At 51.3% G+C, this 27913-nt stretch overlaps 6 protein-coding genes across 7 annotated transcripts; 3 read left to right on the forward strand and 3 right to left on the reverse strand.

Moving 5' to 3' along the window:
* Positions 1-203: 203 nt before the first annotated feature.
* On the reverse strand, positions 204-4292 carry LOC143825790 (olfactory receptor 10C1-like). The gene is made up of 2 exons (XM_077314109.1): positions 3492-4292; positions 204-1409 (listed from the first exon to the last, which is right to left on the reverse strand). Exon 2 carries the CDS (start codon positions 1392-1394, stop codon positions 447-449), a length of 948 nt encoding a protein of 315 aa, XP_077170224.1. The 5' UTR covers positions 1395-1409; positions 3492-4292; the 3' UTR covers positions 204-446.
* Positions 4293-6240: 1948 nt separating this feature from the next.
* LOC143825955 (olfactory receptor 10C1-like) lies at positions 6241-10642 on the reverse strand. Its single transcript, XM_077314402.1, has 3 exons — positions 10528-10642; positions 8830-8896; positions 6241-7646 (listed from the first exon to the last, which is right to left on the reverse strand). Exon 3 carries the CDS (start codon positions 7629-7631, stop codon positions 6684-6686), a length of 948 nt encoding a protein of 315 aa, XP_077170517.1. The 5' UTR covers positions 7632-7646; positions 8830-8896; positions 10528-10642; the 3' UTR covers positions 6241-6683.
* Positions 10643-10827: 185 nt separating this feature from the next.
* On the forward strand, positions 10828-11667 carry LOC143825957 (arylamine N-acetyltransferase 2-like). The gene has a single exon (XM_077314406.1). It carries the CDS (start codon positions 10855-10857, stop codon positions 11665-11667), a length of 813 nt encoding a protein of 270 aa, XP_077170521.1. The 5' UTR covers positions 10828-10854.
* A 487-nt stretch (positions 11668-12154) lies between these two features.
* LOC143825956 (uncharacterized) lies at positions 12155-14390 on the forward strand. Of its 2 annotated transcripts, none has more exons than XM_077314405.1 (2): positions 12155-12290; positions 13274-14390. In XM_077314405.1, exon 2 carries the CDS (start codon positions 13288-13290, stop codon positions 14161-14163), a length of 876 nt encoding a protein of 291 aa, XP_077170520.1. In that variant the 5' UTR covers positions 12155-12290; positions 13274-13287; the 3' UTR covers positions 14164-14390. The 2 variants fall into 2 exon arrangements, with proteins under 2 accessions (XP_077170520.1, XP_077170519.1); XM_077314404.1 differs by lacking the exon at positions 12155-12290 and adding an exon at positions 12307-12445.
* Positions 14391-14945: 555 nt separating this feature from the next.
* On the forward strand, positions 14946-17130 carry LOC143826253 (uncharacterized). Its single transcript, XM_077314965.1, has 2 exons — positions 14946-15113; positions 16082-17130. The coding sequence occupies exon 2, from the start codon at positions 16088-16090 to the stop codon at positions 17099-17101; it is 1014 nt and encodes a 337-aa protein (XP_077171080.1). The 5' UTR covers positions 14946-15113; positions 16082-16087; the 3' UTR covers positions 17102-17130.
* A 1611-nt stretch (positions 17131-18741) lies between these two features.
* On the reverse strand, positions 18742-27346 carry KHNYN (KH and NYN domain containing). Its single transcript, XM_077313930.1, has 8 exons — positions 27206-27346; positions 25703-25998; positions 23774-25566; positions 22985-23115; positions 22513-22609; positions 21245-21352; positions 20461-20562; positions 18742-20144 (listed from the first exon to the last, which is right to left on the reverse strand). The coding sequence occupies exons 2-8, from the start codon at positions 25919-25921 to the stop codon at positions 19811-19813; spliced, it is 2784 nt and encodes a 927-aa protein (XP_077170045.1). The 5' UTR covers positions 25922-25998; positions 27206-27346; the 3' UTR covers positions 18742-19810.
* Between the last annotated feature and the right edge of the window lie 567 nt (positions 27347-27913).

A 27913-nucleotide genomic window follows, 5' to 3' on the forward strand; every position in this document is an offset into this window, starting at 1 on the left:
AAACAGAAAGGATTCGTTTTTGTACCAGAGGGGGTGGGAGCGGGAGTTTGAGGATGGCAGGCTCTGTCCTTCATTTCCAGCCTCCTTTTCTAATAACTCTAAAATCCTTTTCTAATAAATCTGTTATTCAGGGCACGGAGGTCGTGGCCTTCCCCTGATGTTACTTCCTGGAGCTGGGATTCACATGCTCATTGCCTCTCAATGTGGCCCATACTTCCCACTCCCCATCCAAAAGTTCACATGTGAGTTGAATGCATATTAATGGGACCTCATCACCGACGGCTTGAGGTGCATGGGGCCCATAGGGGAAGTGCCACACTCAACCCCACTGCTTCGACACCTACAATGAGAATTGCATTAATTTTATTTTCAATGTCAAGTGCCGAAGCACCTCCTTCAAGATATCCACATTGGCCCCTTTTGTACCCTCGCTCGACTGTCAACACTTATCCATTCTGTTCTAGGCCCCACTTCCGAACCAACTTTGCCATGCCTTCATGGACATCCTTGTTTCTCAGAGTGTACATGATGGGGTTCAAAAGCGGGGTGACCACCACGTAAATCACAGCTATCTGCTTGTCGTTGGCGGAAGATGCCCCTGTCCGTGGTATGACATAGATAAAACTGGCAAAGCCATAAAACATGAAAACCACCGCTAAATGCGAGCCGCATGTCACTAAGGCCTTACGCAACCCGGTCACCGATTGCATTTGGAACAAAGACACCAGGATGAGTCCGTAGGATGACAAGATGATAGAAACAGGACATAGGAGGACCATGGCGGCCAACACAAATAAGATGGTCTCTGTGAGAGCTGTGTCGTCGCACGCCAGCTTCAGCACCGCTGGAATCTCGCAGATGAAATGCTTGACGCAGCAAGGGCCGCAGAAGGGGTGGCTGAAGATGAGGCTGACACATATTATAGCAATGATAAAAGCAACCACCCAGCAGGCAGAGGCAAGCTGTCTCTGGAGCTGTCTTCCCATGACGGTGGCATAAGTCAGGGGGTGGCAGATGGCCAAGTAGCGGTCGTAGGCCATGACGCCCAGTAGAAGTGATTCGGCAGCAGCTAGGGCCAGAGCTGTGTACATCTGCAATGCACAACGCACTAAGGACAGTCCTGCATGGCCCTCTAGAAGGTGAGCAAGCATCTGGGGTATGGTCGTGTTGACATAAAGGAGCTCTATGGTGGAAAGGTTTGAGAGGAAGAAATACATGGGTGTCTGTAGGTGGGTGTTGGTCTGCACCAGCAGGATGATCCCTGCATTCAGCACAAGGGTGGATAAATAAGTGAGGAGAATGACCACAAAGAGAAGAATCTGTGTCTTGCGGTCATTGGAGAGGCCCAACAAGATGAACTCGGTACTAGTGTTGTAAGCGTGAGGAGGAGTCATGCTTCCTGCTTCTTCCTGTGGAACATGAAAATATTGGCAGACTGAAGGATATAGAATCATAGAATCACAGAATCATAGAGTGGGAAGGGGCCATACAGGCCATCTAGTCCAACCCCCTGCTCAACGCAGGATCAGCCCAAAGCATCCTAAAGCATATGACAACCCTGAACCAAGCAATGTTTTGTTCCTCAAGTGTTAAGCATCATGATCTCAATTCACATTCCACGGTAGACTGCGAAGATTTTCTAAACGTCCATGAAAGGATCATAAGAAATGAAATACATAAGCCTATTCTTTGGAATATTGTTGTATAAAACGCATACCAAGAGGTCTGAAAATTAGCAGAAAGCCAACTTTGTTTCAGAATGACAACGAATTTCAGAAGAAACGTTCTATTCCTAATAAATGCTCATTAGAATTGAGTATACTGATTATGGAAACGTCCAGTCAATCTGTCAATAAATTAAAGATGGTCCTGGACACATAACTATCTGCCTTGTGCAAATCTTTCAGCAGTCAATTCCCTGGAAACAGAATTGGAACAATTAGATACACAACTTCAGAAAGAGTCACAGAAGCACATCAGGCATTCAAAGAGAAGAAAATTGTATGTGATAAGAATGGTGATGAAAATTACTCAATGTATAATTGGACAGCTTAAAAAATCTACTCACAATAGGTGGCTCTCCAGCCTCTCCTTAAAAGCTTCCAAAGAAAGCAAACCCACCACCTCCCGAGGAAGCCTATTCCACCGAGGAACTGTTCTAACTATTATTTTATCTGTACCTACAGTTCTTTTCAGAAATACACCATAAACTGGTGGAGGTAAATTTTAAGGTCACCAGATTTTAACATTGGTAAAGTGGGACACCATTGACCAGGGTGGTGGAAGTGATTAAAATTTGGTCTATATGGAGCAACAAAAATGTTCACAGAACGCATAAAACACAAAAATAGTATTGTAATATATATGTATATATATTAATTTCAACATCAGTACAATTTGCCAGATGCCCCCAGATGTCCGTCTAAAAGTGGGACAATCTGGTCACCTTAAAATTAATGATGTCTTTATGTTAGGGAAGAGAACCCAAAGCCAATTATATTATTTTCATAAATGGCTGGACAGCAGAGATAATTACAACTCAATAAGTGTAGCAGTTTTTAAACAGTATTTACAAGAACTGGAATATACTATATGATGCTCCTAAATGTGAAAAAAACCCACTGTGTCCAGAAAAGAAGAAGGTTGGTCCTTATATGCTGCTTTTCCCTACCCAAAGGAGTCTCAAAGCGGCTTACATTCGCCTTCCCTTTCCTCTCCCCACAACAGACACCCTGTGAGGTGGGTGAGGCTGAGAGAGCCCTGATATTCCTGCTCGGTCAGAACAGTTTTATCAGTGCTGTGGCGAGCCCAAGGTCACCCAGCTGGCTGCATGTGGGGGAGCGCAGAATCGAACCTGGCATGCCAGATTAAAAGTCCTCACTCCTAACCACTACCCCAAACTACATCAAACTGGCTGGTAGTAGTTCTTTAGTCTGAGGGAAAGTGCCTGCACTCGAAAGCTCATGCCTTGAATAAATAAATCATTGTTGGCCTTAAAGGTGGTACTAGACTCTGATTTCGTTGTGCTACCTCACAGGTGTTGTTGCTTGGGATCCGATGGAGAATGGGAGAATGCCACTCTGAGTCCCCATTGGAGAAAAACAGGGAATGTGAATGAAGAAAGCAAGCTAAGAAATAAATATAAAGCTGGATTGATGCATTTCGTTACTTAAAACTGGGGTGGGGAGAGATGAAGGATCTTACTGGTCAGCCACCTTCAAGTACAAGTACCTCTTTTCTTACTGACTTTGTTAGTCACTTCATTTGCACACTGCCTTTCCCCTCAATGGGGACACAAAGAGGCTTGCCTCATTATCTTCTCCTCCATTGTATGTTCACAACAACCCTGTCTGGTAGTTTAGGTTGCGAGACTTGAAGTCACCAAGCAAACTTTTTGGGTTGCCCAGATCTTAGCCTGACACTCTTAACCACTACACCATGCTGAGTCCTTCAGTATAAGAAAAAGGAATAGTGCTGACAGGCAAACTTACTCAGTATCTTAACTCCTCGTGGTTCCTTCCTCTGGTCTGAGAGCAGAAAGCAATTCTAATTCTCCAGCTGTAAAAGGGAAGGAAGTATCTGAAGATGCTCCATGGGGACCCAACCATGCATGGATCATAGACACACTGCTGGTAGGAATCACCCTGAGTCACCTGCTACCCATGCAGATCAAAGGCTTCAATAAGAGAGAGGACAGACAACTGTCCTAAGGAGGCCCTGACCTCTGTCACGAGAAGATTAGCTTCTTGACCTTGTCAGACAAATGATTCACCTAGCCCAGTGCTCTGGCTTGACCGGCCACAGAAGCCCTTCTGTGAAGTTGGTTGTCCTTTCTCCAGAAAAAGGAAATACTGACAATCCTTCACAGGTATGCCCTAAACCCCTGCTCCAAAGCTCCTGGAAGTTCTCCTCCAGCCAATGCTCGAAGCCTTCTGAGAACACAAACAACCCATCGTGGCTTGTCCAGCGTCTTCTCAGCATTAAGAAACAGGGTGGGGGTGGGGGGTGGGGGTGGTGTTGTTGTCTTTCAGGAAGGTTTTAAAGACTGTGGACCTTCCCTATGACAACAGCTTCAGTCCCTTTGGAATCTTCTTCTTGGTCATTAGCGGTTTGTTGACTCAGCCTCTAATTCTTCTGGGGCATCTCCATGCAATAGAACAGGGGGGAATGGTTCTTTACACTTTGCAACAAATAAAATGATCTAGCAACCCATAAATCAGGTTGCCAACTAAGCTTGGGAAATTCCTGGAGGTCTGGGTTAGATCCTGGGGAGTGGGATTTGGGGAGAAGAGGGAGCTGAATGGGCATAAGGTTAGACAACCAAGCCACCCCCTTTCAAATAATCCTCTCTTCTTTATCCCAGTCGGACAAAAGCCTCATAAGTTTGTTCTTCTACAAAGGCACTTGATTGTGCTAAACATCTTCATTTTGCTGCATATCTGTTGGATGCCTTCGTGATGCCAGTTTACTGACTGCTAATTTCCTCTCTAGCCACGACCATCCAGGCCTTGGGCAAATTCCAAATAATGCACATGGGAGCCCAAAAACCCCTGTATAAATGTACCTTGACGGGGTCTGAACTGGCAGGAGTCCTGGTAGATAATAGTTGGCATGGTGTGTGATTGCAATGAAAATTAAAAATCCTATTGCTGGGATTATTAGGAAGGAGAAAGAAAACAAACCAGTCAGTATTACAATGCTCCAGTAGAGATCTATGGTGCGGACTTATTTGGAATATTGGGTACTGTTCTGGTCGCTGAACCCCCCCCAAAAAATTTTAAAACATATTTATAACACCCTCCCTTGCAGTTCAGGGCAGTTTACAGCATGAATTTGTGGTTCACAAATTCCATTGTAATTGTGGTACAAAGTTTTGTGTGTGTGTTAAAACTGTCAGGATACAGCCCGTGAGGCTGGCAGTGCCTCTATGTCAATTCTCAGAGAAACCTGGAAGTGAAATAAGGTCGCTCTAGGAATTTCCGGAAACTCTGTGGTAAAACTGGGTTTTTCTCACTTCAGCAGGAAAAGTAGGCCTGCGCTTTGTGTGTGATTTTAATAAACAAAAGAAAGGATGGAATTGTTGCTTTTGCAAAGTGAGATCGCTCCCTCTCATTCATCATGTCGGCTTTCCCCCATTTTCCTCGCAGAGGCCTTGGCAGGGATGGTCCTGAACAAGAAAGTCCCGGACATCCACATTTTCAGCACCAGAGCTGGAGATGTGGCCGTTCGCCCTGACCTGAACTGTTACCTCCTCCTGCCCAGTCTGCCCACCTCCCCCTGAGTTACGGCCCCTGCACCCTTCCGTGGGTGGTGGCAAACACTATCTCAGCTCCCGTTGGCATGACTCAGTCTACGTCGTCACGGGCAACCAGTTCACGGAGGCCCGAGATCTCAGCGCTGAGCCCAGCCGGCCGGCCCGCAACCTCCACCCAAGTTGCTGTGGTGGACGACATTATTTCGCCGTCACCGGCGGCTTTGTTGTCATTCTGAGCCAGGGCACTTGGACGGCCGTGAAGGACTTGACCACAGGAGAACCCGTTCCAGGCCTGTCTCCCGGACACCAGTGGTCCCAGGAGAAAGTGGGGAGCATCCGTAGCTATCTCTACTGGCACCTGTGGGACAACTTCAGTGGAAATTTCTTCACTTTGCACCCCAACGTGCTCAGCTTCCTGCCAGGGGGTCTCGGCCTCGCCAAGGGGGCTGCCTTCGGGGCCTGGAAGTTATTAACGACCGTCCACAACTACTCCGACCTCCCCGTCACCAAATTACACCGACTATTCCGGAAGGTGGGCCTTGAGAAGGAGAAGCTGGCTGATGTGGTGGACAGCTGGACAGCCTCTCTGCCTGAATCCCCCGAGCCTGGTTCGGTCGCCGTGGCACTGGCCAAGGCCCAGTTTGGCCTGCCGTCCCAGTACGGAGGGATGGGCCTCAACACAGATCAAGAGGAATGGGAAGAGGCCCATGAGGAAGAGGAGACCCTGGAAGTGGCCTTACCACCCGATGAAGTGGCCTACGTGTGGCAGTTCCAACTAGGCCTTGGCGAAGACGCCATCTTGTTTTGCAGGGAAATTAAGGTCACCAACAGCGCCGATCCACCCTGTGAGGTTCCTCTGCCGCCTTCAGCTTAACCCTCATTTGCTCCTCTACTTTTTTCTCCGTACAACATAAGCGCCACAAGATGCCATGGGGGAGCTGTATTTGGGGCCATGCGAAGTATTTAATAAAACCCTTGAATGGAAACAGAAAGGATTCGTTTTTGTACCAGAGGGGGTGGGAGCGGGAGTTTGAGGATGGCAGACTCTGTCCTTCATTTCCAGTCTCCTTTTCTAATAACTCTAAAATCCTTTTTTAATAAATCTGTTATTCAGGGCACGGAGGTCGTGGCCTTCCCCTGATGTTACTTCCTGGAGCTGGGATTCACATGCTCATTGCCTCTCAATGTGGCCCATACTTCCCACTCCCCATCCAAAAGTTCACATGTGAGTTGAATGCATATTAATGGGACCTCATCACCGGCGGCTTGAGGTGCATGGGGCCCATAGGGGAAGTGCCACACTCAACCCCACTGCTTCGACACCTACAATGACAATTGCATTAATTTTATTTTCAATGTCCAGTGCCGAAGCACCTCCTTCAAGATATCCACATTGGCCCCTTTTGTACCCTCGCTCGACTGTCAACACTCAAACATTCTGTTCTAGGCCCCACTTCCGAACCAACTTTGCCATGCCTTCATGGACATCCTTGTTTCTCAGAGTGTACATGATGGGGTTCAAAAGCGGGGTGACCACCACGTAAATCACAGAGATCTGCTTGTCGTTGGCGGAAGATGCCCCTGTCCGTGGTATGACATAGATAAAACTGGCAAAGCCATAAAACATGAACACCACCGCTAAATGCGAGCCACATGTCACTAAGGCCTTACGGAACCCGGTCACCGATTGCATTTGGAACAAAGACACCAGGATGAGTCCGTAGGATGACAAGATGATAGAAACAGGACATAGGAGGACCATGGCGGCCAACACAAATACGATGGTCTCTGTGAGAGCTGTGTCGTCGCACGCCAGCTTCAGCACCGCTGGAATCTCGCAGATGAAATGCTTGACGCAGCAAGGGCCACAGATGGGGTGGCTGAAGGTGAGGCTGACACATATTATAGCAATGATAAAAGCAACCACCCAGCAGGCAGAGGCAAGCTGTCTCTGGAGCTGTCTTCCCATGATGGTGGCATAAGTCAGGGGGTGGCAGATGGCCAAGTAGCGGTCGTAGGCCATGACGCCCAGTAGAAGTGATTCGGCAGAACCTAGGGCCAGAGCTGTGTACATCTGCAATGCACAGCGCACTAAGGACAGTCCTGCATGGCCCTCTAGAAGGTGAGCAAGCATCTGGGGTATGGTCGTGCTGACATAAAGGATCTCTATGGTTGAGAGGTTTGAGAGGAAGAAATACATGGGTGTCTGTAGGTGGGTGTTGGTCTGCACCAGCAGGATGATCCCTGCATTCAGCACAAGGGTGGATAAATAAGTGAGGAGAATGACCACAAAGAGAAGAATCTGTGTCTTGCGGTCATTGGAGAGGCCCAACAAGATGAACTCGGTACTAGTGTTGTAAACGTGAGGAGGAGTCATGCTTCCTGCTTCTTCCTGTGGAACATGAAAATATTGGCAGACTGAAGGATATAGAATCATAGAATCACAGAATCATAGAGTGGGAAGGGGCCATACAGGCCATCTAGTCCAACCCCCTGCTTAACGCAGGATCAGCCCAAAGCATCCTAAAGCATATGACAACCCTGAACTAAGCAATGTCTTGTTCCTCAAGTGTTAAGCATCATGATCTCGATTCACATTCCACGGTAGACTGCGAAGATTTTCTAAACGTCCATGAAAGGATCATAAGAAATGAAATACATAAGCCTTTTCTTTGGAATATTGTTGTATAAAACGCATACCAAGAGGTCTGAAAATTAGCAGAAAGCCAACTTTGTTTCAGAATGACATCGAATTTCAGAAGAAACGTTCTATTCCTAATAAATGCTCATAAGAATTGATTATACTGATTATGGAAACGTCCAGTCAATCTGTCAATAAATTAAAGATGGTCCTGGACACATAACTATCTGCCTTGTGCAAATCTTTCAGCAGTCAATTCCCTGGAAACAGAATTGGAACAATTAGATGCACAACTTCAGAAAGAGTCACAGAAGCACATCAGGCATTCAAAGAGAAGAAAATTGTATGTGATAAGAATGGTGATGAAAATTACTCAATGCATAATTGGACAGCTTAAAAAATCTACTCACAATAGGTGGTTCCTAAATGTGAAAAAAAACACTGTCCTATAAAAAAACCCTGATCATTTGGAAGCCCTTTTAATTCTAGTAATACCCAGCAGAAAAGAAGAAATAATAGTTCATTAGTCTGACAAAGAGTGCTTGCACTCGAAAGCTTATGCCTTGAATAAATAAATTTTGTTGGCCTTAAAGGTGCTACTGGACTCTGATTTCGTTGTGCTACCTCACAGGTGTTGTTGCTTGGGATCCGATGGAGAGGGGGGGAATGCCAAAAGCCACTCTGAGTCCCCATTGGAGAGAAACAGGGAATGTGAATTAAGAAGAAGAAGAAGAAGAAGAAGAAGAAGAAGAAGAAGAAGAAGAAGAAGAAGAAGAAGAAGAAGAAGAAGAAGAAGAAGAAGAAGGTTGCGAGACTTAAAGTCACCAAGCAAACCTTTTGGGTTGCCCAGATCTTAGCCTGACACTCTTAACCACTACACCATGCTGAGTCCTTCAGTATAAGAAAAAGGAATAGTGCTGACAGGCAAACTTACTCAGTATCTTAACTCCTCGTGGTTCCTTCCTCTGGTCTGAGAGCAGAAAGCAATTCTAATTCTCCAGCTGTAAAAGGGAAGGAAGTATCTGAAGATGCTCCATGGGGACCCAACCATGCATGGATCATAGACACACTGCTGGTAGGAATCACCCTGAGTCACCTGCTACCCATGCAGATCAAAGGCTTCAATAAGAGAGAGGACAGACAACTGTCCTAAGGAGGCCCTGACCTCTGTCACGAGAAGATTAGCTTCTTGACCTTGTCAGACAAATGATTCACCTAGCCCAGTGCTCTGGCTTGACCGGCCACAGAATACCTTCTGTGAAGTTGGTTGTCCTTTCTCCAGAAAAAGGAAATACTGACAATCCTTCACAGGTATGCCCTAAATCCCTGCTCCAAAGCTCCTGGAAGTTCTCCTCCAGCCAATGCTCGAAGCCTTCTGAGAACACAAACAACCCATCGTGGCTTGTCCAGCGTCTTCTCAGCATTAAGAAACAGGGTGGGGGTGGGGGGTGGGGGTGGTGTTGTTGTCTTTCAGGAAGGTTTTAAAGACTGTGGACCTTCCCTATGACAACAGCTTCAGTCCCTTTGGAATCTTCTTCTTGGTCATTAGCGGTTTGTTGACTCAGCCTCTAATTCTTCTGGGGCATCTCCATGCAATAGAACAGGGGGGAATGGTTCTTTACACTTTGCAACAAATAAAATGATCTAGCAACCCATAAATCAGGTTGCCAACTAAGCTTGGGAAATTCCTGGAGGTCTGGGTTAGATCCTGGGGAGTGGGGTTTGGGGAGAAGAGGGAACTCAATGGGCATAAGGTTAGACAACCAAGCCACCCCCTTTCAAATAATCCTCTCTTCTTTATCCCAGTCGGACAAAAGCCTCATAAGTTTGTTCTTCTAGAAAGGCACTTGATTGTGCTAAACATCTTCATTTTGCTGCATATCTGTTGGATGCCTTCGTGATGCCAGTTTACTGACTGCTGATTTCCTCTCTCCTTTTAGATGATGATTTCTATTTCGTTGTCCGAGGAAGAGTGCATGCGCACGAAAGCTCCTGCCTTGAATAGAATTTTGTTGGTCTTAAAGGTGCCCCCGCACTCAAACTCTGTTCTAATAACAACACTAATAGAACACTCAAAATAGCACATTGGCCGAGAGAACCTCAGATTTCATTACTGTCCCCTGCCATTCGCCCCACAGCCTCTCCGGTTTGCTCAGGTGGAGACTTCCAAGGGTTAAGAGGCCTTCGTAAAGTTGGAGGCGAGGCGATTGGGTGTTGGGTGCAGCGCCCAGGGGTCATGTGACCTGCCTCATTTCCTTGTTTTTGATCTCCCTTTCGTTTTCCATAGTGAAAGGGACCGAGGAGGTGACCCAAGGCAAACAGGGGTGCAGAACTCCAGAAATTCCAGCTGAGGGAGGAAGAGCTGAGCGAGCAAAGAAGGACAGGGTGGGGAGCAAGATTTGGGGGCTCTGGACTTGAAAAACCATGGGCTGAGTTTTCATTGAATTAGAGATCCCCGAACCATGAGGTCTGATGAACTGTTGCTGGGAAGAGAGTAACCTGGATTCCTGACTCTGATCTCCTTCTGCATCTAGCACAGCATGGATTGGGGGGGATTCTTATTTTTTGCCTTTTTTTTTAAGGTGACCCCATAGGGATTTCAATCCCAAAAGGAGAGCTGGGTTTTGCGTACCAGGCTTTTTATTACTCAAAGGAGTCCCAAAGCGGCTTACGACTGCTTTCCTTTCCTCTCCCCACAATGGCCTCTCTGTGAGGTCTGGGGAGCTGTGGGAGCTCGGAGAGAACTGTGACTGGCCCAAGGTCACCCAGCTGGCTGCATGTGGAGGAGCGGCTCCCCAATTAGATTCCACCCCTATTAACCACGGAGAGATATTCAGAGGTGGTTTCCCGTTGCCTGCCTCTGCCCAGCAGCCCTGGACTGCCCCAGGTGGTCTCCCATCCATATATTGTCCAGGGCTGACAAGAGCAGGCTAGCCACGACCATCCAGGCCTGGGCAACATGGACGTTAGCCAGTATCTATTACGGATCGGGTACCGGGGTCCTGCCCAGCCTTCTCAGGAGACCTTGTTCCGTCTCCACCGCTGCCATCTTTTCTCCGTGCCCTTTGAAAGCCTGAGCATCCACTGCAGGGAGCCCATCACCTTGGCCTTGCCCCTTCTCTATGACAAGATCGTCCGGCGTCACCGGGGCGGCTTCTGTTTTGAGCTGAACGGGCTTTTCTTGTGGCTGCTGCAGACGCTGGGGTTTGAGGCCAAAGCAGTCGCTGGCCGAGTCCGGAACCGCTTCACGGGGCGCTACGGACCTCCCCTGGACCACATGGTGATTTTGGTCCAGTTGGATGGACGCCCGTTCCTCTGTGATGTCGGTTTTGGGGAAGGCTTTCTAGAGCCACTGGAGCTGAAGCCAGACACCGAAAACGTTCAAGAAGGAGGCGTATTCTGGCTGGGCTGCAAGGAGGGAATTTGGGTCTTGGAGCGGCGGGAAGTTCCTGGCAAGGAAGGGAGACCTTTGTATCAATTCACCCTGGAGGAGAAGCAGCTGGACGATTTTGCCGGCATGTGCCTGTATCACCAGACTTCGCCCAGTTCCATCTTCGCCTGCAAATCCTTCTGTTCGCTGCAGAAGGAAGGTGGCGGACGCCTGACCTATATGGGGTGGCGTCTCATCTCCACTGTGGGGGAGAAGCGGACGGAGACCGTGCTGCAACGCCCTGAGATCCCAGCCGTGCTGCGCGAGAAATTCGGGGTTCAGTTGGAGGGGGATTTCGAGCCGAAGGATGAAGAGATCTTACCACCTCCTGAAGGAGAATGAGTCGGTAGAAGGGAAAGGCCACTCCTGTTTTGAGAGCAGGTTAGAAACTGGATCATGTGTCACCTTTCCGCACACAGGTTTCCGTCTTGGGCGGAACTCATGCCCGGTCACGGGATGTTCCTGAACATTCTAACTTCTGAAAGGGGAAGGGCAGTCGATGTTGTTGCTCCAGACATAGAAAACAAAAGCCTGCAGAATCAGATGCTGGCAGGGGCTCATGGGAATTGTAGTCCATGGACATCTCGAGAGCCACAGCCTCCTCAGTCCAGAAAGGAGGCAGGCTCCAAGGAACACATGCAGATATACACCGGGTAGACTCCAAGGGTAGATGGCTCTTATATTCTTAATAACAAGGTAAAAACGGAGCGTGAATCCAATTTTAATTCCGAATAAGTGTGTGTCAGCTGCCAGATGTTAGGGAAACAGCAGGTTTGCGGAACGCCCAAGTCCACAGAAAGCATCTCTCAAGAGTAACAGATGAGCTGCATGAAGAGCACCGATAGCCACCATCTGCCATGTGAACAAACCAGATAAGATTCTCCAGAGAAGAGAGAGAGAGAGAGAAGAGCACAGCTCTCTCCGGCACCCTGTAAGAATTTCCTCCGGACATTACCAAGCTGGCTGTAGGTGAAGGGTGTTCATATCTGACTTTTAAGGAGTTGGGAGGAGCTAAAGGCGAGGCCAGTCGAAATGGGAGAAGCCCAGGACAGTGGGGAGTAAACAAGCTGTTTTGACTTGCATGCTGAGCAGGAATTTGGATACTGTGCAAGGACCAGGAGTAAGAGCCGTGAGAAGGGGGGTCGGGAGGAGGGAGGGGAGCTGGAATTACCTTTCTTTCTTCTAGGCCTGTGTGACTTCTGTACTATACTTCTGTACTTTGGCCTGTCATATGGCTCTTCCAGGTGCATGAGCTCCAGGGAGAACTGGCCAGGACTGTGAGGCGCTCCAGAGGGACCTGTTGAGAATGGGCGAGTGGATGTCAGCATGGCAAATGAGGCCTGGAATGGGCAAATTCCAAATAATGCACATGGGAGCCCAAAACCCCCAGTATAAATATACCTTGATGAGGTCTGAACTAGCAGTAACTGATCAGGAGTCCTGGTGTGTGATTGCAATGAAAATTTAAAATGCTACTGCTGGGATTATTAGGAAGGATAAAGAAAACTAACCAGCCAGTATTATAATGCCCCAGTAGAGATCTATGGTGTGGGCTTATTTGGAATATTAGGTACTGTTCTGGTCGCTGCACCTCAAAAAATATATATATTTTACACATTTATACCATCCTCCCTTGCAGTTCAGGGCAGTTTACAGCAAGAATTCGTGGTTCACAAATTCCATTGTAATTTTGGTACAAAGTTGTGTGTGTTAAAGCTGTCAGGATACAGCCCCTGAGGCTGTCAGTATCTCTATGTCAATTCTCAGAGAAACCTGGAATTGCCGGAAACTGTGTTAAAACTGGGTTTTCCTCACTGCAGCAGGAGAAGTAGGCCTACGCTTTGTGTGTGATTTTAATAAACAAAAGAAAGGATGGAATTGTTGCTTTTGCAAAGCGAGATCGCTCCCTCTCATTCATCATGTCTGCTTTCCCCCATTTTCCTCGCAGAGGCCTTGGCAGGGATGGTTCTGAACAAGAAAGTCCCGGACATCCACATTTTCAGCACCAGAGCCGGAGATGTGGCCGTTCGGCCTGACCTGAACTGCTACCTCCTCCTGCCCAGTCTGCCCACCTCCCCCTGTGCTGAGTTACGGCCCTTGCACCCTTCCGTGGGTGGTGGCAAACACTACTTCAGCTCCCGTTGGCACGACTCCGTCTACGTCGTCACGGGCAACCAGTTCACGGAGGCCCGAGATCTCAGCGCTGGGCCCAGCCAGCCGGCCCGCAACCTCCACCCAAGTTGCTGTGGTGGACGACATTATTTCGCCGTCACCGGCGGCTTTGTTGTCATTCTGAGCCAGGGCTCTTGGACGGCCGTGAAGGACTTGACCACAGGAGAACCCGTTCCAGGCCTGTCTCCCGGACACCAGTGGTCCCAGGAGAAAGTGGGGAGCATCCGTAGCTATCTCTACTGGCACCTGTGGGACAACTTCAGTGGAAATTTCTTCACTTTCCACCCCAACGTGCTCAGCTTCCTGCCAGGGGGTCTCGGCCTCGCCAAGGGGGCTGCCTTCGGGGCCTGGAAGTTATTAACGGCCGTCCACAACTACTCTGACCTCCCCGTCACCAAGTCACACCGACTATTCCGGAAGGTGGGCCTTGCGAAGGAGAGGCTGGCTGATGTGGTGGACAGCTGGACAGCCTCTCTGCCTGAATCCCCGAGCCTGGCTCGGTCGCCGTGGCACTGGCCAAGGCCCAGTTTGGCCTGCCGTCCCAGTACGGAGGGATGGGCCTCAACACAGATCAAGAGGAATGGGCAGAGGCCCGTGAGGAAGAGGAGACCCTGGAAGTGGCCTTACAACCCGATGAAGTGGCCTACGTGTGGCAGTTCCAACTAGGCCTTGGCGAAGACGCCATCTTGTTTTGCAGGGAAATTAAGGTCACCAACAGCGCCGATCCGCCCTGTGAGGTCCCTCTGCCACCTTCGGCTTAACCCTCATTTGCTCCTCTACTTTTTTCTCCGTACAACATAAGCGCCACAAGATGCCTTGGGGGAGCTGTATTTGGGGCCATGTGAAGAATTTAATAAAACCCCTGAATGCTTGATTGGAAACAGAAATGGATTCGTTTTTGTACCAGAGGGGGTGGGAGCGGGAGTTTGAGGATGGCAGGCTCTGTCCTTCATTTCCAGTCTCCTTTTCTAATAACTCTGTGATGGGAAATGTCCGGAGTCTTTGGGGGCGGGGGGAGCTGGGAGTGGGCGGGATTTGGGGCTGGAAGGGACCTCAGCGGAGTATAATGCTACAGAGCCCCACTCTCCAAAACAACCCTTTCCTCCAGGGGAACTGATCTCTTGAGTCTGGAGATGAGCTCTAATTCCAGGGGATCCCCAGGCCCCACCTGGAGGCTGGCATCTAGGGTGGCCAGTTCTGAGTTGGGGAAATGCCTGGAGATTTTGAGGGCGGAGTTGGGAGTGGGTAGGGACCTCAAGGGAGCACAATGCTCCATAAAGCAGCTGTAAAACCGGGGGAGGGGGTTCCAAAGGCCCCGCCGATCCCCGGTGCCAACTCTCTCGGCCAGCCCCTGCGCCTTGAACAGCGGCTCCAAAGCCCCCGCTTCCCTCCCCGCCTTAAAAGACTCCGCGGGAAGCAAGCGGATCGGAACCGCGCTCCATTCCTGCCCCCCCCCCGGGTCAGTTGGCAACCAACCCTCCGCCGGGGGAGAAGGAGGAGCCGCGCGGGTCAGCCCAGCCCAGCCCAGCCCCGGAGCCTCCCTCCGGAAGCCGCCGCGCCGAGACTGACGCAGCTTGCAAAAGCCTGCAAAAACCGGCCAGGGGCGCCGCGGCGAGGTGGGCTGCAATGCAATGCAATGCATGCCATGCAATGCATGCCATGCCACGGGCGGGAGAGGGGAGGTGGGCTGCTGGGAGACACGAGGGCCGCGCGGGCCTGGAGAGGTTCCGGGGCTCGGGCCAAGGCGGGCCTGCAATCCTTCTGCAACCGCCGCCCCCCCGGATCCTAGATGCATGGGGTGGGGTGGGGTAAATGGGGGCTAACGGGGTAGGGCCCTCTGCCCCTGCTCAGAGGCGCTCTCGGCGCTGCCGGTTCCCGTGGCGCTGGGCGGGCGGCTCCTGACCCAGCGCCAAGGCCTTTAGCAGAATTTTAGCTCTAGATATTGAATGATAGCATGATTATCTGTAAGTGTTAATATTTGGTGACCCGCCCTGAGCCAACCGGGAAGGGCGGGTTATAAAATAAATATTATTCGTCATTATTTTTATTAGGAGCACCCACCTCGGAAGCAAGCCTTGGGGGCGAGGGAGGGAGGGAAGGCGGGCGGGCGGCCACCTAAAAAAATCTCCCTCCTGCCCTAAGATCCAACCTTTCCTAAATCCTCTCCCCCTCCCTGTTTACTCCCCAACTCCGGAGTATCTGCTGCGGGGAGAGGAAGGAAGAGGTGTTTGTAAGGAGGAAGAGTTGGGCGTTATACCCTGCTTTTCACTGGTCGAAGGAGTCTCAAAGCCGCTTACAGTTGCCTTCCCTTCCTCTTTGGGACTCCGGGTTGTTAAAAGTGGGGTCCAAAAAAAACAGCTCTTCTTTCTTCAAATTTCACAATTATCTTTTTCTTTTAGATCAGCCTTATACCGCATCCTGACCGTCCCCAGAACTTGCAAAACCTGAGTTATGCAAGCTTACTTTTTACAAAGAAAGCAGAATTACGCAGAGTATTCAGGGATATCCTGCCCCTAAACCTGGAGGCTGTATTTGGCTGCCACGACTAACTTTTGCTCTGTCCCCTCCCGACCCTCGGCTGCAGAACTCCATGGCTACGATTGCCTCCCGGGCGATCTCCCCTGGCACAGACATCTTTACCACCCGCGACGGTGCCTTTGTCGTCCGCTCCGACCTGGGCTGCTTCCTGCACACACTCGACTTCTGCTCAGCGCAAGACAGCAAGGTGTGGGAGCTGCACCCAGCGTGTCGTGGCGGCGACCACTATGTGGGAGATCCCTCCAGTTCGGCCATCTACCTCCTCCGGGGGGACACGTTCCTCCAAGTCCTGGACCTCAGCTCTGCACCTCCCTCCGGGGCCCTCCCGCTACACCCCAGCTGCCAGGGGGGTGACCATTACACCTTCTGCGAGGGTCGCTTCTTCGTCTTTTTCCTGAGTCGTGGCATCGTCCTCTCCGTGGCCGACCTGGCCACCGGCAGCTCGGCTAAGGAGATCTGTTTGGAGCCCGCGTTTCGGGACGGATTGTATTATTACGGGTCAGGCCCCTCTCACCTAGCCTGCGTCCGGATGGAGGCGGGAAGGGGCCTTTGCTGCCGTGTGTGGCCCACGGCAGGACACGAAGAGGTCTTCTCCATCCACCCCGACGTTCTTGCCTTCCTCCCCGGAGGCCTGGCTGTCCTTCACGGGCCTGCCTTTGGAGTCTGGGAATGCCTGAAATTGCTCTCCAACGCCACGGACCTCCCCATGCGCAGCAGCCATGACATTACACGGAAAGTTGGCTTCTCCAAGAAGGCCGTCGGCCCAAATCTCTCCATCGCCGGATCTCTAAATCCCGAGTCGGTGGCCGTCTCCCTTCTTCAGTCCCAGTTTTCGCTCCCCGCCATTTACGGCGGGCTCGGGCTGCGAACGGAACAGGAAGTCTGGGAGGAAGTGGACGAAGAGGAGGAGCCCTTGCGGGTGATCCTGCAGCCTCGGCAGAAGCTGTATTGGTGGCAGTACTGCTTGGGGCTGGGCCAGGAACCCGTTCTCTTCTGCCGCTCTCTAAAGGTCACCCGCAGCCCTTCGCCCCCTACCCACGTACCCCTACCCCTGGCTGATGCTTGATGCGGGCAAAATAAAAACATAGAAGCTTCCCTTTGATCTCCTCTCTTGCTTGGATCAGTGCTGTGCCCATTTCACAGATGGGGAAACCCAAGTAGAGCACCTGTGTACATTTGCGCAGGTGGAATTGGGGAGGAACGAGCTGCAAATCGTGTAACGCAGGGTTTTGTGTATTCGTGCGGTTTCTTGACGGATCAGGGAGGGTTCCCCAAATGGGCGGGAGTTAACGTTTTAATATATTTTAAAAAGTTGTTACACATTTACCAGGTGATAAGACCACATATAATCCTGACCCGCCCCTCCTTCCACAGTGGCTAATGGGACAGTGGTGGGTGGGAAAGGGGAGGGGCCTTGGGTGGGCCTGGACACAGCTGTGCTCCCCACCCATATCCTGCACGATCGCACCCCTTCTGGGGTTTCTCAAAGCCTGGAGAATATTTCAAGGATTTCTCAACGGTAAAAGAGTCGAGAGAGGTTGCTGTAACGAGATCATTTAGACCAGACACCTCTTGTAAGGACTGCCTGCCTCTTTTAGTTTTCTCTGGAGGAAAACCTGAAACTGGTTTGCTTCTTAGCTTCTTAAACCTGGAAAGAGAGGCCATGCTCACTTTCACCCACCAGCAAAGTCTGTAGCAGCGGCCGGAAGGGCTCGGTTCATTTAGATCTGGGTTGGGGGAGCAGCCCGCAGGTCAGAGGTGAGGCCTTGACACAGGAGGAAGTCAAAGCAAGGGCTAGCGACAACTTCAGATTTCCCCAAGTGACGTCATCTTCCATTCAAGCTACCCGTGATGTTGACGTTCCATGATGTGGCATTTGTTACCCAATGGGGGGGGGAGGGAATAAAATGGGTTACAGGAAAGAGAGAGGGTTAAATCCTCCCTCGGACAGTTTCCCCAACTGAAAACGCCCTGCCTGGGTTTTCCCCAGAAGGGAAAAGACATGCATCGTTGAAGGATCTATATTGTCCTCTGCTAGATGAGTCTTAAAGGGAGGAAGGATTTCAATCAGGAAAAGCAGAACTGCAAGGGTTAAACGCTGCCTCCTTCCCCCTACCACTTCTCTGGTCCACAGCACCCCTCCTCACTCACATCTGCTTTTTTAAGTATCTAAAAACAGATCCAGAATTAAGGCCAAACTATTATCAGATGCCTGTTGATTCTCTAGTTTGCACACAGACTCTCAAAAAAATCAACAAGTTGGGCCTTTGGTCTTTTGAGCTGCGTCTGGTCCACTCTGGCTGGCATATGGTCTCTGGGTTCCTAGGTCTTTCCTGCCACCTGCCAGGTCATTTTAAATGGTGATGCCAGGGATGAAAGAGGCAGGTCAGACATTCCCCCACTGAGACTGCAAAATTAGTGGCTCTGGATTGAGTTCCAGGGATTGGGGAACTCTAGGGGAATGCCTCATCTTGCCCACAGCTAAACGCAGGAGAAATCTGATCCTGTTCTCACAGTCCGTTCTCCCGGGCTTAATGAGAAATGGGCTGGCAACACCTCAGATTACCAAACATGGGTCTGACTTGAGAGGCACAGGAGGCATGAAGATAGCATCAAAGCAACTGTGTAGATGACACAACACCATCCTCCGTTTATGTATGTTTACCTTTCTGAGAAGCTGCATTTTCCTGCAATTGACAAAAACAGTCACCGAGCACAGAGATTTATTGGGAACTCTCAAAATCAGTTCCACTTTTTAAATTATCAAAAGCAACGGGGAAATGTGAGCATTGTGGATTTTTTTTGTTCAGATGAGAAGATAGAAGTTTCTTTTCGATAAAGGGGGAATCTTTTTTTTTTTAATGGTATTTTTTCCTTTTTGTAAAAAAATCGTTCTGCAATTTGGAAGGTTTTTTTTAAAAAAAATTCAGACTGAAACAAAAATCTTTAAAAACTGGAATGTATGTTGAATGTTAGAGAAGCTGTTTTTGTAAAAATATGAAAATAAAGAGCATTGATGGATTCACCTTCTCCAAAAACCAGCGGGGACACCCGAAGAAGCATCCGAGACGATGCTTCTTAACGTCCTCACATCCTTACTGAGTTGAAAATGTGGAAAATTATGGCTGAAACCATCCGAAAATACTCTTTACTTTGATGAGTTGAAGAAGCCACAACTCTGTTGCTGGTTCTAGAGCTGATGTCTCAGTCACAGCCTCTAGCTTAAGAACGCAGTTAGAAATTCTTCCCGCAGAGCAATTTCCAGAATTCATTGGAAATCCGTTTTCATTCACAGTTTGGAGAGAGACCCTGAGAAAGGAGATAGTGACAAGGGAGTATTGCTCTCGTACACATTTTTGGCTGGTCGTTGACCAAACTTCAGGCACCCTGTCGCTTAACCCTGACTCTCCACTGCAAAGTCCACATTCTCAGGACTGAACGTCAGATAAGAGCTCCAATTTTATGAGGATTGCGTGCCTCAAAATTAAGACGAGAGCTTTTTCAACGGGAGAGGTTTGGGGTGGGGGGAGCTCTTTGGTCCAGAATTCCGATAGGGGTGGCCAACGGGCGTTCACATCAGCGGGAGAAGTTAAAAATCTACGACACTAACTTGGTGCAGCAGAATTCCTCCGCGGTCCTTTGTCGCGTCGGTAGACGGCTAGACATTTTTGGTGCCAAAGAGCTGAAGTTCAAGTCCATCAAGGATACAAGTCCATTAATGCGCCCCTTTTGAATAAAAGGAGAGGTGGTGGCGGGCTGAAAGAAGTTCTGCATCTCAGAAGCCAAGGCTAAGGACAGCCTCGGAAAGCGTGTTGAGGTCACAACTGGAAGGGTTCCGTTGGAGGACGAAATCAATCTTCCTGTCCTGGTTTTCAAAGATCTCCAAAAGCTCTCTCCTGAGCTGCTCCGTCTCCGCCACGGACCGAACGGCCTCCTTCTTCTCCTCCCCGGCTCTGTTTCTCGGGAGCCGCCTCGGTCGATCCCCAGCCGAACCACCCGCTGGCCATCTGTCTCGGAGGTGAAGGACCTCGGTCTGCGAAGCAGGACGGACGGGCACCGTTGCCTGAGTTGCCCGGCCAGCGAAGGTGTGGCATTTGGCAGGCTTGGTCCTGCAACAGGAAACAAAAAAGTTCGCCACCTGATCTGGTCACAGCAAGGATTAGTTAACACTTTACAGCCTGAAGCAGTCATTTGCAAGACGGTTTGAGGAGGGGGGGCAAGGGAATATGAACTAGGTGGGATTTGCCTGAACAGCCGAGCGAACTGCAGCTCGAAACCAAGTTTGAGGCCCCAATCTGGACACTGCTTTATATTGCCCAAAAGGTGGGGCCAAATCTTGGGATCAGTAGATTTTATCAACTGTCTTTCCATACTGAGTGTAGGTCAGGGTGGTCTTGTTCCCACAGTGGGTGGATGGATGGATACCTGGGGGTTTTCTTCAGGAATTCCATTAAGGGGGGTCCGCTTCGTCCCAACGGGTCATCAGGAACCATGAAAATGTTCTCCACAAAGGTGTACTGCAGCACTCTAGAAGGGAGAAATAAAAACACCCAGAAATGTCACAGGATCCTCAAGCTTGAACGCACACATGGATCTGTCTTTGACTCAATCAAGGCCAATATTGACTGCTGAAACAGGAAACCGTTCTCCAGCATCTCAGGCTGAGGTTCTTCCAAGTTCAAGTGAGCTGGGGAGAGTTCGGGGCAGGGCGGTACATCCGGAAAGCAGGGCAGGGGCCTACCCGGACCAGAAGACCTGTAACTCTTTCAACCAACAAGAAAATTTGGGGCGGGGGGGGTGTCTTTTGTGGGATCATTCCATAGTGGAATGTAACTTCCAGATCCATCAGTGTTCTGATACTCTTAGGACTATACCACATGTCTTTCTTTGAACAATCACCCTGCGGCCTAGAAACGTCCATTTGCTAATTCCATCTAAACATCCGGAAGAAGTTCCTCAGTGGAACAGGCTTCCTCAGGAAGTGGTGGGTTCTCTATCTTTGGAGATTTTTAAACAGAGGCTGGGTAGCCATCTGATGGAGAGGCTGATTCTGTGAAGGCTCCAGGGGGTGGCAGGTGACAGTGGATGAGCGATAGGGTTGTGAGTGTCCTTCATAGTGCAGGGGGTTGGACTAGATGACCCAGGAAGTACCTTCCAACTCTATGATGCCACAAAAATGGTCATGAAGCCCCTCCCAGCTACAGTTCACCTCTCCTTGATGATCCTGATCCATTTCTTGGATTCCTTTGCGAGATCACGGAACTGGTCATTGGTGACAATTATCCCATTGGTCTCTTCTGCCAATTTGAGCATCAGCCTGGGGGGTGGGGAAGCAGGGGTAAGAAAGGAACAGAACAAGAGACTACAATTAAGAGACATCTGCAGTTCAGTGGGGGGCTCTGAGAGAATTGGGACTGGTCCCAGGTCATCCAGCAGGCCTCCCAGGTCCCAAAGCGGCTGACAATTCCTTTCCTCCCCCCACAACTGGCACCTTGTGAGGCAGGCGAGGCTGAGAGAGCTCTGAGAGAACTGAGACCGGCCCAAGGTGCTCTGGGGTCTTGCTGTTTTCTACAGCTACTGACGGACGGCCAGGGCCACCCAGCTTGAGGTGGTAATAATGTTCGCTATCTAGCCACAGTCTCTCTTTCCTTCTCACCCGGTCTGCCCACAATCAGTTTCTGTTCCTTTGTTTGTGTCCTGTCTCCCCTCCACCCTCTGAACGTCGAATCTGTCAGCCTCTGTGACTCAGTCCTCACACACACACACACAAACACACACACACACACACACCCCGCCTGCTGAGAGAGTAATTTCCGGCTTCTGAGCCAAGCCCATTCGCTCATGAACACCTCACGAAATCTTGGCCACAGTGCCTGGCAAGCCGGAAAACCCAGCCTGGGGAAAACCCCAGGGACACTCCAGATTCGGGCCAAGAAAAAAAACCCAAAAACTAGAAGGATCCGATAAGGTTCGATCGGGTCCGCTCGCCGTAGGCAAAGTCAAGCCGGAAGGAAAAGGAAACGTCCAGAACATTTTCGCGGCTCCGTTCCGGAATCCACAGCCCCCAGAAAGGGAGTCTGTGAATCACGGACAACTTGGTTATTTCTACCCACTTTAAATTCTTATCTTGAAAGCGGAACTGGAAACCCACCTGCCCCCTTTCTTTGTGAAGACCCATTGAGCTGTTCTTTAGAGAAAACTGTGGGCAGAATGCGTGTGGGTCGGGAGAAGAAGAGCCGATTGTCTAGATCTTGCTATTTACTCTCTGAAGGAGTCCCAAAGTGGCTAACAAGCGCCTTTCCCTCCCCCTCCCCACAACAGACAACCTGCGAGGGAGGTGCCCTGGAACTTTTCCCATTCTGTGACATCACAGCAAGCGAGCCAATGGCAAAGGAGCACGTGCCAGGGGGACACCCTCTCAGCGCAGCCGGTCGTGAGCCATCCCAGTGACCAGCCCTTCCGTTATACGCAGTTTACCTGTCGTCGTACGGCATGATGCTCTTCCCGTCCACTTTGCGTGAAGGTGTGATGGAGAGGATGTTCAGTTCGCGCAGCTCAAGCAGGAAGTGCTGCTCTGCGATTCGGAAAAGGGGTGGAAGAAGAAGAAGCAGAGCACAAGTCTGGGTGTTAGAGCATCAGATTTTGAGACTTTCTAACTTTGGGGTTGAATCGGACCAGTTTTTCGGATAGCGAAAAGGGGAGGAAGCGGTTTACAGACCCCTTTCCCTTCCTCTCCCCACAGCAGACTTCGTGTGAGGCAGGTGGGGCTGAGAGAGCTCTGAGAGAACTGCTCTGTGATTAAATCAATGCATTGATAATCCATTGTTTTATCCGGTAGGTTCATTTCTAACGCGCAGGACTGGCCCAGGGTCACACAGATTTCAGAGATTAAGCATCCCGAGATCGACCCACGGAGATCTCTTTAGCCAGGGATCCACTGATCGCTCACCTCTCACGCAGGAATCCGGCTCCATCCGATAAGCAGGAACGAAAACCGTCACTTCTCGGTGACCGTGGTCCCAGAAATACTGGACAGCCAGGGCAATGCCTCGGCACGAGAAGAACTGGTTCAAGCCATGCCTTGGAGGACAGAAAGGCGGAACATTCAGACGTGAAAGGGCCAAGCCCAGTAGAAGCAAGCATCACTTAAAAGTTCCACAGGTCACCCCCAAACGGGGGCAACGGCAGACAAAACAGGAAGTGCTGCAGGAAGGATGTGGGGGGAGGTCTAAGGGAGCCGCTCTGGGAGAACAGCTCTAAGAGAACTCTAAGCGAACTCAGACTAGCCCTAGGTCCTCCAGCTGCCTGCAGGTGGAGAAGTGAGGAATCAAACCCAATTCTTCAAATTAGAGCCCACCACTCTTAACCAGCACACCATGTTGACTCTCAGGGCATAACCTTGGCTCCCGGGCAAGCCATGGTTCTAATATTTATAACGCTACATACACTGCTTGTTGATGGACAAGCAGCCAGTGTGACATAGTGGTTAAGAGCGGCGGCTTCTAATCTGGCGAGCCGGGTTTGATTCCCCGCTCCTCCTCCACATGCAGCCAGCTGGGTGACCTTGGGCTAGTCACAGCCCTGATACTGCTGTTCTGACCGAGCAGGTCTGTCACAGCTCTCTCGGCCCCACCTCCCTCACAGGGTGTCTGTTGTGGGGAGACCCTACACTGAAGACCATGCCAAATGCAAGCGGATGATCCAAACTCTGAGCCTCCACCCCAAAAACCATACTCACATCATGGCCACGTTGCTGCCATCTATAATGACCCTCCGCAGGGTCTTATTCCCCGGCGTGTCGGCCAGTTTGAGCTTGAACCGAGTCTTGAGCGCCTCTTCGAAGCGCTGGGCCCCAGTCACCGTAGAAACAGAAACCGTGTTGGGGGACCCGGGACTAGAACTTTCTGCCGAATGGCTCCCCTCAGAATTCCACGTGGAGAAAAAGGAGTTCGCGTCGAGGGGCCTGTCTGGAGAGGAAACAGGAGCACCAGCGTTGACGGGCGGGACGTGGACATCCTCACCGAAAGGGGAGAGTTGGTTCCTCCCTGTCTCCTGGTGGCCCTGCTGCGGAGACGATTCATCGGGATTCAAGATGGCTGCCCTTCGGTCACCTCCGCGTTCCTCCTTGGCTGTAGACACCTTGGCGGCCCTCTCAGGCTCATCTTGGTGCCCCCCGTTTTCGTTGAGTTGCCTCAGCAGGTCGGCCAAGGGGGCCCCTGTCTGTATCCCCGTGGGGATCTTGCTGGGCGAGTGGCCGCAGTTGGCGACGGCCGCCTTGATCACTTCCAAGAGATATTCGTCCCGTGGAGGAGAAGAGCGCTCTGTTTCCCGGGGCTCCTTCTGAAGGACACCGTCATCTTTCTTGGACAAGCCTGCCTCCTCCATCTGGACCCTATCCAGGATAGTTGAGGGGGCCTCCTTCACCCCACCCTCCAAGAGTACCTTTTTGACTAACTGCTCCTCGTAGCCCATGGTTTTGAAGAAGTTGAGCCTCATTCGGAACTCCTTCTCCATCCCCGAGGAGAACAAGGTGTCTGAGGAAGAAGAGGACAACTCCTCCTCGCTGCTTTCTTCGGGCAAGCTCACCGGGCTGGATTCCCTCACGCGAAAAGGAGGCTTCCCTTCCTCTCGGTGATCCCCCAAAGATCCCGCAGGACCCGGGAAGACGGGACCTAGTGGAGACTTATGAGGAGCCGCAGGAATGGGCTGGGGGGAGCTCTTGGGAAGCGTTCGCCTCAGGGAGGCTGTCTCGTCCAACCAGTCCTGTGGACCGTTCAGGCCTGCCGAACAGTCTTGCAGCCGGGCCTCAGCACCACTTTGGGGAGGGTCAGCCTTTGAGATCTGAGGCGAAGTCCGCTCTTGAGGCCTAGCAACCACGCAAGTTAGGTCTGCTCTTGCGTCTCCAGGCCTAGCTGGGTACTGAAGCCGGGGAGAACCCTGAGGCTTGGGGAGGGACGGCTGAGGCCTAGCGAAGCCTGAATGGAAATCAGAGTCTCCAAGCCTACTCTGTCCCCGAACAGAGACATCTGGAGGCCTGCCTGGAGACTGGGGCCCACTGCCGCCCCCCATCTCCATTTCCCAGGCTGGCAAAGGGACTTGCCTAAACCCTGGCGGCGACCAACCCCCATTCCTCTGTTCTTGCTCTTCTTCCCGAACCTCCTTGACCAAGTTGAGCAGCTCCTCCTTCACCGCCGTGGGTAGGATCAAGAGATCCATGGCGTATTTATCATCGTAGGCCTCCACCAGTTCCTGGAAGGCTCTCTTGACCTGGGCCTCCCGTTCATCGTCCAGTTTGGGGTTCCTCTTGTATTTCTCCACGAAATCCTGGATCCGACTCTGGGCCATGACGAAGGCTTCAGCCAAGCCGGAGGCCAAAAGGGTGCCGGGGCGGAGAAGAGTGAGGTCCGCCGATGTCCCATGGGTGAGGCAGTCCAAAAACAGCCCTTGGGCCCCGAGAAAGACGCACTGCATGTCTTTTGGGTACCAAACTTCTTCCTTCAGTTCTGGGGCACAAAGGCCTTTGATGTATTCCTGGGGGAAAACAGGGCAGAAAGCAACTTTATAGGAGTCGCTGGGGATCGTAGGGCCTTCATGGGAGTGAAAAGGCTGGCTGGAGGCAGCCCATTGTTGTCCCAAGACCCATTCCCTCCCTACCCGGCCCCTTCACCTTTGCTCTCTGCAGATTCTCCCGACATCCTCGTAGCTGCAGCCAGATCTTCCTCTCCCCCTGGGGCTCCCCATTGGGACTCTGTGGCAGCCCCAGGACCCCCAGGACGTTCAGCTCCACCCGGAAGAGCTGCTCGATCCGTGGGCGGTGGAACATCATCATCTCCTGGGCCTCCTCGGGCACGGCAAATTCATCCAGGGTCATGCCACCGCTCGGCATGGTGGAAAATCACAGCCTCCAGTGATGGCGTCAGACTCTGTTTCTGTCACAACTGGGGCCTTTATGTAGCAAACAAGCTGCAGGAGAAAACCGTTTGTTGAAAGTTAGGTCTATATTGGATATGACAGCATGTTTTTATTCGGATTCGACGTATTGGGGCCTATGTTTTGAATTTCTTTGTAATAAATACACGCATTTGCCTGTAGTTGATAACGCAGCTTTTATATATTGAGATATAATTCCAAGGCATCCCCAGGTAGCGCCTGGAAGCTGGCTTCCCTGTTGCCAACTCTGGGTTGAGAGATTCCTGGAGATTTGAGCTGGGGGGGGGGGAGGCTGGACCTCAGTGGAATACAACTATGGTTGCCAGCTCGAGGTTGGGGGAAACCTGGAGACTTTGGGGGTGGAGCCTGCAGAAGGTGTGGTCTAGAAGGGGAGGGGCTTCAGTGGAGCATAACACCATGCAGTTCAACCTCCAAAGCAGCCCTTTTCTCTAGGGGGGCTGATCTCTGTTGCCTGGAGATGACCTGTAATTCACGGGGATGGGGGGGGGGGGAATCTCCAGGTCCCAACTGGAGATAGGCATCCCAAGCCACACCACCTTAGCCTCCAGAGCAACTGGTCTCTCTCAAAAAGAAAACCTGATCTCTGCTACAATTCCAAAAGATCTCCTGGCTATCCATGGTTGAGAACTCTTGTTCAATGCAAGCAAGCAAGCAAGCAAGCAAGGAAGGAAGGAAGGAAGGAAGGAAGGAAGGAGGAAGGAAGGAAGGAAGGAGGAAGGAAGGAAGGAAGGAAGGAGGGAGGGAAGGAAGGAAGGGAAGGAAGGAAGGAAGGAAGATTGAGGTCTGAGGCAGGATTCAAGCAGATAGGAAACTGACCAAATCAATTCGGTGTCTGCTTGGATCCTGCCTCGGACCTAAAGCTCAGTCCCTGGCAGATCCACATACATAATAGGAAGGGAGGAACGAAGGATGGAAGGAGGAAGGAAGGAGAAATAGACAGAGAGGCAGGACAAGGAAGTGCCCGGCGATTTGTTGCGGCGATTAAGGCAGCCATGCGCAACCTTCCCACGAGCAGGGCCAGGGGCCAAGGGGAAGGCCCCGGGTGGGAGGGGGCCAGAAAGAACAGACGTCACAAGCCTCGACGGAGCTGCGACGGGATCCCGCGCGACCACCCCCGAGCAGCGCGGATCCGCACCCCGCACTGCGCTTTCCTTTCCTTTCCCAGCCAGGCCAGCCCAGCCCTGCGCCCCGCCGCCGTCTCCTGTGCCCTGCATCCTACCCGCAGCCCGTCGCCGCGGCGGTCCCGTCCCCATCGCCAGCCCGACGCCGCGTCCTTCGGGGAGCCAAGCGGAAAGGCCCGCGGGCGGAGGGAGGAGTGGCAGCCCGGAGTTTCCCGACGACGCGGAGGAGGAGGAGGAGCAGAGCCAGCCTCCCTGCCTGCCTAGTTTCGCTTTGCCGCTTCCTGCAGGCTGGCTCGGCGGGCAGGCTTCCGGGGTCGCTTGGGCGGCTTCTGCCAATGCCAGCCCACCCCTGGGCGAATGCCAGCCGCGGGGCGTGTGCAGAGCGCCGCGCCAAAGCCTCTTTCGGAAATGTAGATCGATTCAGGTGAGGAGCCGCGCTTCTCCATGCGTTTCTCCATGCCGCTGGGTTTTCTACTTCGGGAGCGCATCATCCAACCCCGTGCGGAAAGGTTGGAAGGGCCGATGACAAAAAGCAGTGAGGGAAGCAAGCCCTGATGTTATTCCTCAGTCAGAACAGAAGAAGAAGAAGAAGAAGAAATTGGTTCTTACATGCCGCTTTTCTCCACCAGAAGGAGTCTCAAAGCAGCTTACAGTTGCCTTCCCTTTCCTCTCTCCACAACAGACACCCTGTGAGGTGGGTGAGGCTGGGAGAGCCCTGAAATTGGTCAGAACAGCTTCATCAGTGCTTCTTCTAATACAGCAAGGAGGCTGCCGGGGCAAGAGTCCGGAGGTGATTAACAATTACC

The sequence above is a fragment of the Paroedura picta genome, chromosome 16 (assembly GCF_049243985.1).
Source record: "Paroedura picta isolate Pp20150507F chromosome 16, Ppicta_v3.0, whole genome shotgun sequence".
NCBI lineage: Eukaryota > Metazoa > Chordata > Lepidosauria > Squamata > Gekkonidae > Paroedura > Paroedura picta.

What these genes read in the sequence shown, in the direction of transcription:
- KHNYN (XM_077313930.1), bottom strand. Translation starts at nt 25,921, where the DNA reads ATGCCGAGCGGTGGCATGACCCTGGATGAATTTGCCGTGCCCGAGGAG. An exon ending in ATCATGCCGTACGACGACAG is followed by an intron (nt 21,353 to 22,512) that starts GTAAACTGCGTA and finishes CCCACCCCCCAG; the next exon opens with GCTGATGCTCAAATTGGCAG. An exon ending in TTCCTGAAGAAAACCCCCAG is followed by an intron (nt 20,145 to 20,460) that starts GTATCCATCCAT and finishes TTCCTGTTGCAG; the next exon opens with GACCAAGCCTGCCAAATGCC.
- LOC143825956 (XM_077314405.1), top strand. Translation starts at nt 13,288, where the DNA reads ATGGTTCTGAACAAGAAAGTCCCGGACATCCACATTTTCAGCACCAGA.
- LOC143825955 (XM_077314402.1), bottom strand. Translation starts at nt 7,631, where the DNA reads ATGACTCCTCCTCACGTTTACAACACTAGTACCGAGTTCATCTTGTTG.
- LOC143825790 (XM_077314109.1), bottom strand. Translation starts at nt 1,394, where the DNA reads ATGACTCCTCCTCACGCTTACAACACTAGTACCGAGTTCATCTTGTTG.
- LOC143825957 (XM_077314406.1), top strand. Translation starts at nt 10,855, where the DNA reads ATGGACGTTAGCCAGTATCTATTACGGATCGGGTACCGGGGTCCTGCC.
- LOC143826253 (XM_077314965.1), top strand. Translation starts at nt 16,088, where the DNA reads ATGGCTACGATTGCCTCCCGGGCGATCTCCCCTGGCACAGACATCTTT.